This window comes from Salvia miltiorrhiza, chromosome 2, assembly GCF_028751815.1.
Source record: "Salvia miltiorrhiza cultivar Shanhuang (shh) chromosome 2, IMPLAD_Smil_shh, whole genome shotgun sequence".
In the NCBI taxonomy this organism is placed as follows: domain Eukaryota; kingdom Viridiplantae; phylum Streptophyta; class Magnoliopsida; order Lamiales; family Lamiaceae; genus Salvia; species Salvia miltiorrhiza.
In genome coordinates this window covers 26790896-26803765 of record NC_080388.1, presented here as the reverse complement: position 1 = coordinate 26803765, position 12870 = coordinate 26790896, and the positions used below count along the sequence as shown (strand labels likewise).

The 12870-nt window shown below is 38.6% G+C and overlaps 1 protein-coding gene across 3 annotated transcripts; it reads left to right on the top strand.

The window, feature by feature from the left end:
• Positions 1–733: 733 nt before the first annotated feature.
• On the top strand, positions 734–4423 carry LOC131007665 (G-type lectin S-receptor-like serine/threonine-protein kinase At4g27290). Of its 3 annotated transcripts, XM_057934593.1 has the most exons (8): positions 734–1919; positions 2037–2096; positions 2394–2531; positions 2689–2813; positions 2899–3109; positions 3215–3452; positions 3530–3680; positions 3756–4423. In XM_057934593.1, exons 1-8 carry the CDS (start codon positions 824–826, stop codon positions 4062–4064), a joined length of 2328 nt encoding a protein of 775 aa, XP_057790576.1. In that variant the 5' UTR covers positions 734–823; the 3' UTR covers positions 4065–4423. The 3 variants fall into 3 exon arrangements, with proteins under 3 accessions (XP_057790576.1, XP_057790575.1, XP_057790574.1); XM_057934592.1 differs by having other exon boundaries at positions 736–2096; positions 2692–2813; XM_057934591.1 differs by having other exon boundaries at positions 736–2096.
• The last annotated feature ends 8447 nt before the right edge of the window (positions 4424–12870 follow it).

Sequence of the window (12870 nt, the reverse complement as noted above, 5' to 3'; positions counted from 1 at the left end):
AACGTAGGGTGTAGCATATTTTTATCTAAAATGATCATAAAATGTCCAATAAATATATATAAAATATTTAATAAACATAACTAAAATAATCAAAATATTAATATAGATAAGATTTTATGATCATGTATGAACTTTTAATATATGTATTTATATTTATTTATTTAAAATATCTTTTAATTTTAATATTCGTCGTTACACGTGCGGACGTACTAATGTAAATAAAAAGGGCAAAAAAAAGAAGAAGAAAATATAATAAATTAGGTGAACTTATAAACAGAAGAAAAATAATGAAGGTATTGGAAATTGGCCAGCCCCTGATTGATTTAAAGAAGGGGCTTTTGTGTCTTTCTTATTATTTATCTAAGTCACGTAATTGGATATCAAACACCAATATATTGTGACTAGTTTATTTGTTCAACCTATCAAACACAAAAACATGATTAATAATATCCACAAATCTACGAAAGGTATCCATAAGAAAATTATCTGGCCATAACCATTACATAATATCCACAATAGATAAGTTTTATTTTATTTTATTTATTTTTATAGAAAAAATCTAACTTACGTATATACCGTCGTTATTTTATGAAGTTTCGAAAGGTGCCAAGTGTCCACACCGTGCGCCATGCGTGACGCATTTATTGAAATTTGAAAATCATAAATAAATCAACTTACTTTATTATTGACTCTTCTATTTAACTTATCGATTTAATTTTCTTTTCTTTTTTTTTTCTTTTCTTTTATTCACTGTTGTTCTACCATAAACGTTACGTCACCAGCAAAATTATTTTCGGAGCTGCACAGGTAATCAGATTTGAACATGGCGCTTTTCTTTTTCATTACAATCCTCTGCTCCCTGCTTCACTCCATCCCCTTTCTGAGTTTAACAGTTGGAGCAGTTGACGACTGCACTCTTTTTCCAAATCAAACCCTTGTTGTGAGGCAGACTTTGATATCTCCTAACCAAGTTTTTGAAATGGGTTTTTTCTCGCCTGGAAAATCTTCGAATAGATTCATGGGAATATGGTACAAGAGCACACCAGAAGTTGTAGTCTGGGTTGCAAACAGAAACCATCCCATCACTGCCTCACAAGCACCAGTTTTCAAGATTTCCGGAAATGGAAGTCTTGTGATTAGCAGTGGCAAAAGCATTATATGGCTGGCGAATTCATCAGTGGTGGCATCAAATCCAGTTTTACAGCTCCTTGATTCGGGAAATTTAGTTCTTGCAGATAACACGAGCTACCTATGGCAGAGTTTCGATTACCCAACTGACACCATGTTACCAGGAATGAAGATGGTGGATGATGTTGATGCTGGTGTTGAGAGGTATCTTACATCATGGAGAAGTCCGGACGATCCATCTCCTGGTGAATATGTTCACAGGATCCAAAATCGGGGCTTGGCTGAGGTGGTGACTTTAAGAGGGGCAATCAAAAGATACAGAGTGGGACAGTGGAATGGGATGTATTTTTGTGGTGGCACACCCTTTCCCAATTCCGTTTACAAACCAGATTTGGTTTTCAAGCAAGAGAGGTTGATATCCATGGGAGAACCCTTCGAGAGTTCAATTCCAGTAAGAACTACTTTGGATGCATCTGGTACACTCCATCGCCATACCATGAATGTGAGACAAGGCAAGTGGAATCATGTCATCGCTTTTCCTCAAGATACGTGCGATGAATATGGTAGCTGTGGCCCTAACTGTATCTGCAGATCTGACAGGCCAATTAGATGCCACTGTTTTAAAGGATTTGCTCCCAAGTTCCAAAAGGACTGGGACCTTCAAGATTGGTCGGGTGGATGTACTAGGACTAAACTACTGAATTGTGATGGTGGAGACGGATTTCAAGAGATTAGGGGAGTGAAGTATCCTGATATGTTGAGATTTTGGCTTAACACAACAATGAGCCTTGGTGAGTGCAAAGCTGAGTGCTTTAAAAACTGTAATTGTACTGCATATGCTAATCCGTTCATCACTAATGGAGACACTGGCTGCTTGATGTGGTTCGGTGATCTCATTGATACCAAAGGACTTTCTGCAGCAGATAGTAAGCAGAACATGTATGTCCGTGTGCCAATTTCTGAACTAGGTAAGTCTTTCATAACTACCAATTTCATATTTCATACTAAGCAAAAGAGGAGAGAATTGAGATATAGTACACCTTTACATGCATATTGCGTTAAAGCATTTGAGTAAACAGAGAAGCTGCTTGAATCGATGACATGCAGTTTGTAACAAATACAAGCTGTACTATTAAACCTCTCAATATGTATCCGATCTGCAAGAGTAAGAGGAAAGAAAGCTAGATGGCTTACTATGCCCTTATCTTGTATTTGTGTCCCATTCACTCCTACTTACATACATTAACAAGTAATTTTGCCTGTAGATTTTAACATGAGTTTGGAAGAGAAGGAGAAGAAGAATGAATGGCCTATCAAGTTGATACTCATATCAATTGCTTCTGGTGTTCTCGTCTCAGCCTTTATTAATGCATGTGTTTTAATGACAGGACGAAAGAGGCCAGGTAACAATTGAACTTCTGTAACAATTCTAGGAAGTATGTATAGTTCATCAATCTCCAAACTCCAAAGCATCTATAGAGGACTGCTCTAAAAAGTATAGTTCATTAATATTCTAATCATAAACTCAACCTTTATTCTTTATTTCCTTCTGCTTTTTAGCAGTAGAAAAGAATGATGATGACTTAGAATTACCTGTGATCAAAATGGCGACTATTGTGCAAGCCACAAATAATTTCTCAGCGGAAAACATGATTGGAGCTGGAGGTTTTGGTAGTGTTTACAAGGTAATTTACTAAGTGAGAGTGCTGAAGTTGGACAAAAAGAATACTATGGCTTCCTTAATTGTATACTAACACACATAATAAGCAGGGAAACATGCCATCGGGAGAAGAAATTGCAGTCAAAAGATTGTCGAGAACCTCACACCAGGGTCTCGAAGAGTTCAGAAATGAAGTTAGGGTGATTGCAAAACTTCAACATAGAAACCTTGTAAGACTTTTGGGATGTTGCATTGAAGAAGAGGAAAGGATGCTAGTCTATGAATACCTGCAGAATAAAAGCCTTGACCTTTTTGTTTTTGGTACAATGATAAATCCTTCTTCTTTTTAGTTTGCTTGTGAAATCCCTTACTTGTTCATCCTGCCAAATCTAAAAAATATTCACATTTATGTTCAATCATTTGCAGATGACAGAAGGAGAACACTTTTGACATGGCCTAAGCGCTATGATATTATCATGGGAATTGCAAGGGGACTGCTATATCTCCATCACGATTCCAGATTAAAGATTATTCATAGGGATCTCAAAACAAACAATATTTTACTAGATGGAAATTTAACTCCAAAAATTTCAGATTTCGGCTTAGCACGAATTTTTGAAGAGGATCAACCTCTTGCTAGAACAAAAAGAGTAGTTGGGACATAGTAAGCTTATTTTATATCATTAAATAATTAACTTCATTTTTTTCTATACTGGCCTGAAGATCAATAATTTTATGCAGTGGATATATGGCTCCAGAATATGCTATTGATGGGAACTTCTCGGTGAAATCTGACATCTTTAGTCTTGGAGTGGTTTTGCTGGAGATTATCAGTGGACAGAAGAACAGAGGATATGGAGACGCCGATCACTATCTTAACCTCTTGGGCCATGTAAAATAATACTTTGATGTCAATTTCATTTATTTGAATAATCTCAAAACACTGAGTTGGTTATTATTGCGGCAGGCATGGTTGCTATGGAAAGAAAACCAGATTCTGCAGTTGATGGATGAATGTTTGAATGATACATTTGTGGAGTCTCAAGTGAAGAGATGCATGCAAGTAGGGTTATTATGCGTTCAGAAATTTGCAGAAGATAGGCCAAACATGTCATCAGTGGTTTCAATGTTAGGAACTGATGGAGCAGTTTTGCCCGAACCAAAAGAACCTGCATTTTTTATGGAGAGAAGTTTCAGCCCAGTGAGCAGTTGTACATCCCAACGTATTGAATCGGAGAATGGAACTATCAGCATTACTGACTTGGAGGCCAGATGAGGAGAACCCCCAATTCGTGTGTGCAGTGTGTATGTTTGTTATTGTGTGTGGACATATTATTTGCACCGTATTCCAAAGGTGCGTTTGATTCTTTAGAATGGACAATACTAGAAACTAGCGGTGACAGGGGGAGAGGCAGTGCCTCAGTGAGTAGAAAAGAAGTGTGTAAAGATTGGAATTGGAAGAGAGAGAAATGAAGATGATGGCATATGGGCTGATCTATCATCAACCAGGATGTCTAGCTTAGGGCAGAATGACGTCGCTCGTCAGCATCGCCACAACTGAAGACATGGATTGATCATTGCATAAATTTCTGAGGCAAGAATCAACCAGTTCCAATGACCTTTCTTCTGTGCAAACCATCCATGCCATATGGGTAGGGCTGGGAATTTTGGGATGGGGTAATCGGGTACCCGATACCCGACCCGAAAAAATCGGGTATAGGGTACCCGATACCCGATTTTTTTGGGATCGGGTATGGGATCGAGTATTTAGGGGTCGAAATAATCGGGTATCGGGTATACCCGAATTACCCGATAGTTTTAATTAATAAATTTTAAACTATTTAATTAAATTAAATATGAAAATTATTCTAAATCTAAACTAAACTAAGTTCCCTCCCGTCCCGCCCCCTGTACTGCTTTGTACTTTCCCCCAAATCAATTCCCAAACTCCCAACCCAGCCCGCCGGCCCTAAGTTCCTAACCTCTCGGCTCTCACTCCAGAGTCCAGCCCCGGCCGGCCGCCCCACTCGCCGTCGCCCCTCGCCAGCCCGGCGTCGGCGCCAGTCATCCCAGCCCGGCAGCCCCTCGCCCCTGCAGCAGCCGTTAAGTAATCCCTCCCCTGCTGCCGCCGCCCCCACTCCAGGGCAGAAATCCCTCCCGGTCTCCCGTCTCCGATGAGTCGGCGCCCCTCGCCGCCAGTGGAGCTCCGACAACGCCACTTCTTCTACGCCTTCTCTTCTTCTTCTTCGAATCTTCTTCTTCTTCTTTTTTTTTTTTTTAAATACAGATTTTCTATGTTAATGTTGAATTTGCTGCTTTGAATTTGGTCATTATCTCATTGAATTGGAATTGATTTGTATGATTTTCTGTATGAATTTCGACTGAATTCATTTGAATTTGCTGCCCTGCTGCTACTTTGAATTGGCTCGATTTAGGGGAATGGCCTAAAAACTATCGGGTATTAGGGTACCCGATTTCGTTTTCAGGGTCGGGGTCGGGTATAGGGTTTAGGGGATTTTCGGGTTCGGGTACCCGATTTTTTCGGGTAGGATACCCGAACCCGACCCGATTCCCAGCCCTACATGCCATGCCTATAATATTAGCTCATCAATTTTCAGAATTCATTGCTATAAAGATAAATCTTACTACGTCATCCCAACATGTAAGATCTAATCTTACAGGCCCAATAAGGTTGTGGTCAGGTTTTTGAAGAGGCGCCATTTTTCTTAGTAGAAGTATTTTTGAAATTAAAGAATTACTATAGCTATAGGCATACGCGAGTAAGTTTATAGAAGTAGCTTTTAAATTTTTTCAATATTAATTAATTAATTACTATAAGTTGTGAAATTTATAACTACTTACCTCTTATAAGTTATTAGTGTGAATAAGGGTGGTAAAACATGTTTGGTTATTCGGCTATACCCGTATCGGAACCAGCGATAATTGTATTTCAAGGTTTCGATACGAATAGTCGAATATCAATTTTATACTTTAGGTATACGTATTTTCCATGATCGATTATCAGGTATACCGAATCGATTTAATTTCAAAATAAATTAAATAATTATAATTTAAAAAAAATTAAAAAGTAGCCACACTTGCCATTTTACCTTTGCATATAAAAATTTAAAAATTATCCACAAATTCACAACTAACATTAATTTTAGTTGTGAATTCAAGCTTTAAAACTCAAATTTACAACTAAATAGCTAATATTGGTTGTGAATTCGAGTTTTAAAGTTTGAATTCACAATTAAAAATAGTGTTAGTTGTGAATTCAAGTTTCAAAGCGTGAATTTGGCACCGTTGCCGGGGATCGATTTTTAAGTAGTAATTTTTCTATTATTTCGATTTGCTTTTTTATTTTATTTTATTTCTTTTGTGAAAAGAAAGAAGAAAAAAAACTGGAATTGATGTCAAAGTTGCGCGCCTAAGCTGATGTTTCAAGAAAAGTGGCGTCTGACTTATTGTGTTTAGAATTGTATGCTAACTCTAATATATAGTAATAACTAAGAAAATAAAGAAAACCCTAATCTAATGAAATAAGTAAAAGAGGCGCACATGCCTTAGCAAATAAAAGGCCCAATAAAAAGAATTAAAGGAATAAAGTCAGCCCACATAAAGAAAGTCAAAGTGTAGCCCACAAGTTCTTTTCGCCACTTCAGCACAAATCAAGTAAATTCGAACGTCCAAACGGTATGGGCACACCGCACGGTATACGCGCAGATCAACTTTTCTTTTACGAATTCTTTACTTCCAAAATCTTTCAAAACTGAACTTTTTCTGCAAAATCTATCAAAAATCATTAAAAATATTAATTAGTTCCACAATTAACTTCAAAAGATAATAATAAGTAGGAACTATGCATTAAAATCTACCAAAAGACACTCAAAATATGCGTATAAAATATGCACAATCAGAATTCACAACAATAAATAGTGTTAGTCGTGAATTAGCGTGAATTCACAACTAGAAATAGTATTAGTCGTGAATAAAAGTTTTAAATGAATTCACAACTAGAAATATTGTTAGTCGTGAAATAAAACTTTAAAACTTAAATTCACGACTAGCATTATTCTTAGTTGTGAATTCAGTTGTGAATTCATCGAACTGATCGTGAATTCTAGTTTTAGTTGTGAATTAATAGATCTAGTTGTGAATTCAAGAACATTAAGTTGTGAATTAATAGATCTGGTTGTGAATTCAATAACATTTAATTGTGAATTCATAGATATGATCGTGAATTTAAAAATAATAAATTTTGAATTCATAGATTTAGTTGTGAATTCAAGATTATTAATCAATTATCACTAAAATTCATTTCATATCCTAATCAGAAATTGGATACAAAAACTCCATTTTTTTTGGGAAATCAATCAACCAATAAAAGGTTTGATATCCAAGTAAAGAAAATGAAACGACATATCCATGTACAAGAAACACTATTGAACAATTTTGAAGAAAAACTGTTAGGTCCGGAGGGTCTCGAATAGGTGTATGGGGGGGGGGGGGGAAATACACTTATAGGCTATTTTTATGAAATCAGAGGGATCTCAAGATAGAGATCAAAACGAAACTTTACACACAAACTAAGACGCATGTTTACTGAAAAGAGTTTTGACCAAACAGGGTTGACGACTGATACTGAAATACTTTTCAGTAAAGAGTTATCAGTTAAGTCACTGAAACTTAACTGATGCACGTTAAGGCTTCAGTCGAGTTTACTAAAACAGAGATGTTATAAATCTTCCTGACTATCAGATGATAGATCAGTCAGACTGACAACATACGCAGCGGAAATACTTTTGTTTCGTAATAGCCTTTGTTGAGCACGTTGTTAGTCTTAGGTTTCTCTTTGTATTTAATCAGTATTCAGTTTATCAATTGTAAGAACACAAGTAGGAAAGTAAAACTGAAAGCTGTAAATAACACAGAGATTTTTACGTAGTTCGGAAAACACTTCCTACATCCACGGTCGGTTGATCAGACCAACAATTTCACTCTGCAAGTGCTTACGGGTGCACTGCAAACCTACATGTGTGCTTAGCCGGGTGCACACAACCGAATCAACTGAAGATCCAATCTTCAGTACCAACAACTTCACTCTTGTTGTATTTCTCACTCCTAGCACGAATTGGCACTGGGATCTCACGGAGTCAGAGTACCTTCCTGAACTCCTTTTCAACTCAAACACTCGATTCTATTGGTCGAAGGGAGGTTTGAAATCTTGCCAACTAAACTTCAAAGAACAAGTTCTTTGGAGTTAGTTTTGACCTAGGCTCTGGGTAAACCGGAGTTTGCCTAAGGTCTAAGAGAATATATGTAATCAGCAGTGACTGATTTTTGGCGTTGGTATTCTCTTCTTCGATTCAAGCTTTGGAGAGGTTAAGCTTTGGCTGAGAAATAATTTTGGCAAAGTTTCAGCTTATGTCGTTGAATCGGTCGAAGATTGAAGTGATCCTCAAGCGCTATTTATAGGAGAGGTCTTGAATAGATCCGTTGGCGGAGAACATCTTCAAGATTTCTTACGTTGGAGAGCTTTTTGAATTTGGGCTGATGCTTCAATCTTCGAGGTTCCTTGTTTGGTGGGAACGACTATGTTGAGGAGCAGGAGATGCGACGTCTCTGATAAAGTAGCCACCAAATAGGAATGACCTCTGCTAGGGCAACGAGACTTTGGGCCAGTCTAGGGACCAGATACAAGGAATAAAGATGGGCCTCAAATAAATTAATTCTCCATGGTCAGCCCAGACCACAATTAATTTATAAATATTAGTTCATTCCACTAGAGAACTGATGCGTCTTCGACTTTTGGGCCATTTGGCCCTATTTTTCTCTTTATTTGTATCAGTATAGGTCTGTCCAAGGGGAAAACGAAGTTGTTGAGGAATGAAGGTCCAGTGGAGCGGAAACGGAAAGAACGTGGTTGGAATGGGCATTACCAAGCCCAGATTGCTATGTCATGTTTACCAGCATGGAGCTTCGGCCGCAGTACCTCTCCAGTCTAACTTGGGGCATGGGAACCTGAAGCAACCCACCTGGTATGAATCAAACCGAAGAAAGCAATCCGTTTGACCACTACCATGCGAAGCAGACAGCAAAAGCCAGAAAAGGAAAGTGAATCTCGGGGATTTAGAAGAGGCGAAGAGAAGAAGGAGGAAGAAGCTAGAAGCGTCGGAAGAAAGGGAAAGGTTGACGACAGAATGCAGCTGGAGGCTATCTTCAATAAGATCAATCACGGATTGGGCTAAAGAAGGAAAGAAGATCTCTTTGAAGATATGAAGCTGGCGCAGCTGGAGTTGGACCTTTACCATGCGACAGTATAAATGGATGATGGAGTGCAGCGTAGAAATGTTCTTGGCCCTTTTGAACTCCTGTTTTACTTTAGTTTTACTGCTTTAATTCGCTGAAGTGTGGCATCCAAACAATTTACATTCCAGTACCATTTCTAATTACCGTTGTGTTTTGCATTCGAACAAGATTGAAGGCTCGAAGCCTTATGTATTATTTTATCTTATTTAAGTATTTCCATTTGTCTAATGATGTGTTTAATTCATTTCGTATTTATGAATTCTGCTATGTGTGAGTAATTCCGTTGGTGAGGTTTTAGGGGTAGAAATAATTGTTGTTAACATGTAAACATTCGTGAGGCATTTGTTCTTTCGGTTGAATCTCGTGGTTCCGGAAGGATCTGTTCGAAATCATGGGCAGTAGGGGCCTAACGGGTGATCTCCGTTCGGTAAAACGCTGTCCATGTCAAGCAAATGCCAGGGTGTACCAAGGTATAACAACCGGTATACCTAAGACCGAGTAGCTGAGCAACGTCAACAAAAGGCGTTGTAGATCCGGACGGTGGGGAAAGGACTGATGGGATACACTGTCCTCCAGTCTTGGGCTTCTCTAGAGGCTATCCATCAACTGTGACGAGGCATAAAGTCATGGTTATCAAATGAGGAAAGCAATCTCGGCGTCGTAGCATGTCTATGACTGGTCGGCTAACAAGCCGGAAATGGTTGTGTCCAGGAAGCATGTGTCACTCAAAGTGCGGAGTTGGGGACCTTGGGAGAGAAGGTTGGTCAGGGTCATACTTGGTGAGTAACGGGTATGACTACCATCTAAGGGGAAGTGAAGCACTGCCTTGTGACCGGGGAATGTGTGACCTTCGGACCAAGTGACCACAATGGGATCAACCATCCTAAATGTGAAGTATAACCCCTTGAAACGCCCCAATGTCTTTGGGTCACGCCTTGGGTTTATATGGATCATGGACGGATTATCAGTGTGCCTATGACCGAAACGAATGTTAACAACAATTATGACCTAACCGAATAACCTCACCCCTTTGTTATTATTGATCTTGTTATTTTCTTGTGCAGAGTATACAGATTGAGACTTGTGACACCTCAGTTTGTCGTTGGAGAACAAAGTGGTTCCTCACTCCCTGCGGGATTCGACCCTACACTTGCCACTAAGACTGAGTTCTTGTTGTGGGACGTAGGAGCGTGTATTGTCTGTACTGGGAATACACAAGTATTTTGCCCGCACCGCACGACAGGTGTGTGTCAAGAACCAATATTGACTTACCCCTTTATTGCCGGTGATGAGTCGGGGCTTGTATTTAGACTTATTAAATCTCCGTATTTAAAATATCCAACATCCATTAATTAATTAGAGCTCTGACAGCTTAAATTAATTAATCTCTTTGTAATCCTTAAGCAGTACCACTCAAACTTTATTATTGCGCCTGAACTTAATCAACCTACAGGGTTTAACGCAATAAACCTTATTGAGCTCCTTAAGGGGATGTCATTATCCTTTATCGGATACGGGTACTAATACAGATAATCAAATATCATATATTGACCGCTACACCCAAGATACAGAGTACTCAAGTTACTATATAACTCTCACCCATAGTAAATCAAAGTGATACACGAATCAACACATATATTCGAAATCTTATTAGTATTAAGATTCTATTAAGTCACCGAGATCTTGATTCTTTACTTATGTCAGACAGAAGAATACTTCTCACTGTGATCCTATCAATACGCTATGACGTATCAGTATAGACAAGTAGTCAAGACAAACTCCTTCCATCTATACTGTAGCCTAAACCAATGACTCGTCCTAAAGTCATCTCAACTGCGATCATTTTATATCTCTTAAGGTTATTCCAATTATATGGTCTTCTGTGATCTACAACACACCATATAATCTACTTATAAAGAGATAAGGAACATACATATGCAATCATGAACACAATCAGATAGGAGATTAAATAGTGAACACATGAATCATTGTATACAAGCATAAAACGTTCTTGCTTTCAGTATATAAATCCAACAGAAACATCAACTTTTTTATTCTTCTTAACTGGTTAAATTATCCCATTTATTGACCATGTTGGATCAGCCCTAAAATTATCCATGTAATTATTTGCAATCCAAATTGCATTTACATGTCTAAATATGATGTGTCCTTGAGCAATCATGTTGTAAGATTCCAGATTTGATTTGCACTGTATTCTTATCACTTGACATCAAAGAAGCCCAAATGTAAAAAGGGCATCCTGCTCTCTTGCAATAAGCTTTGCATCTCAATTTGTTATTCGGATAAAACTTAATCTCCACTCTCTGCCTAATTGCATTTTCCTTTGCAGCTTTCTTAAACTGTTTAAAATTCTGAAACTTCATTCCAATCTCCAGTTCTTGAATCTACATATCTATTCGCTCCTCGAATTCAACATATCTAGGCTTTGTAGATATTATATGCTCTCCATCACTCTCAGAACGAGATAATAAAACATCTGAATCACCATATTCACTACCATCAAAGTTAGCTTCTCCATTAATATTTATATTTGCTTTAGCTATATTCATTTCCTTCTCCTTGGCAAAAAACTTATCAGAATCATCATCTTCATTATCTTGTAGGTCATAGTCTGAGTCTGTCAAACCTCAATTCTTGAATGAATAAATACAATCGAGGTGCAACTAAATCATGGAAATAACACAAGGGAAAATCCTTGTTGAAACCGAATAGAAGGTAACAAGTCGGGCTAGGCCCCTTTTGGATCACAAGTTTTGTTTCATGCTTCTAATAACCAGTATTCATTAGCATAAAACTAGGAGTTAAGTGTTTAGGCTCAATCAGAGATGTCATTCTAAATCTAATATGAAAGTCTTAAGTTGAGAAAATAAAAGACAAGATATTATTTACTGCTGGTGTTTCACGAAACCAACACCTAAACTACGAAGTGAAAAGCGTGATTATACCTAGTGTAGATGATCGGAGAAAGCAAAGTAAACAATTGGAAAACCGGAGCTCAAGAGAAAACTAGCTGTTGTATTTGAAAATGATAGAGAGCGTCCCCTACAACGCACGAGCACGAGGCCTATTTATAGATTACATACGAGGGCAAAGTAGTAAAATCGGTGCAAGCGCATGCATTTGGCGTGATCGAAGGGCATATCAGGAATTTCGTCTTCACGCGGGAAATCTCCCGCATTTTCTGGCGATCCCGCTGATGAAGATGACTTCTCTAGCAAAGGCGACTTCTCTGGCGAAGGTGACTTCTCTGGTGAAGGAGACTTCTCTGGCAAGAGCGACCTCTGATGGGTGAAATATCTTTAGTGAATGAGATTCCTCTGATGAGAATAGTCCCTCTGGCGAGTATGATTCCTCTGATGAAGGCGCTTCTTCTACCATACTCGTCTCGCTAGTGGGGCCGACTCCTCTGATTTGCATCATTTCCCTACTCTGCACATATCACTCCTCATCAACCACTCCCCCCTCTAGTCTGGTTGAACCGGGTATTCTTCGCGTTCAACCAGCGGAGTATTGTTAGAACCAGCACTGTGCTATTTTCCTTGGTCCCTGCAAATCATGAAGATATAAGCATTCTACTATTATAAGAAAGCAAAGGTAAGCCCTGTAAACTGTTCTCTGGCGTTTTTGTTACTCCCACCCCCTGGTCTGGCTAGTTCACTCTGGAATAGTGCAACTAGTCAGAGGATTCGCCCGCGTGGGTGACGTCACCTGCATTAAATGCCTGCCCGATCTACAGTGCTTTTCCCGTA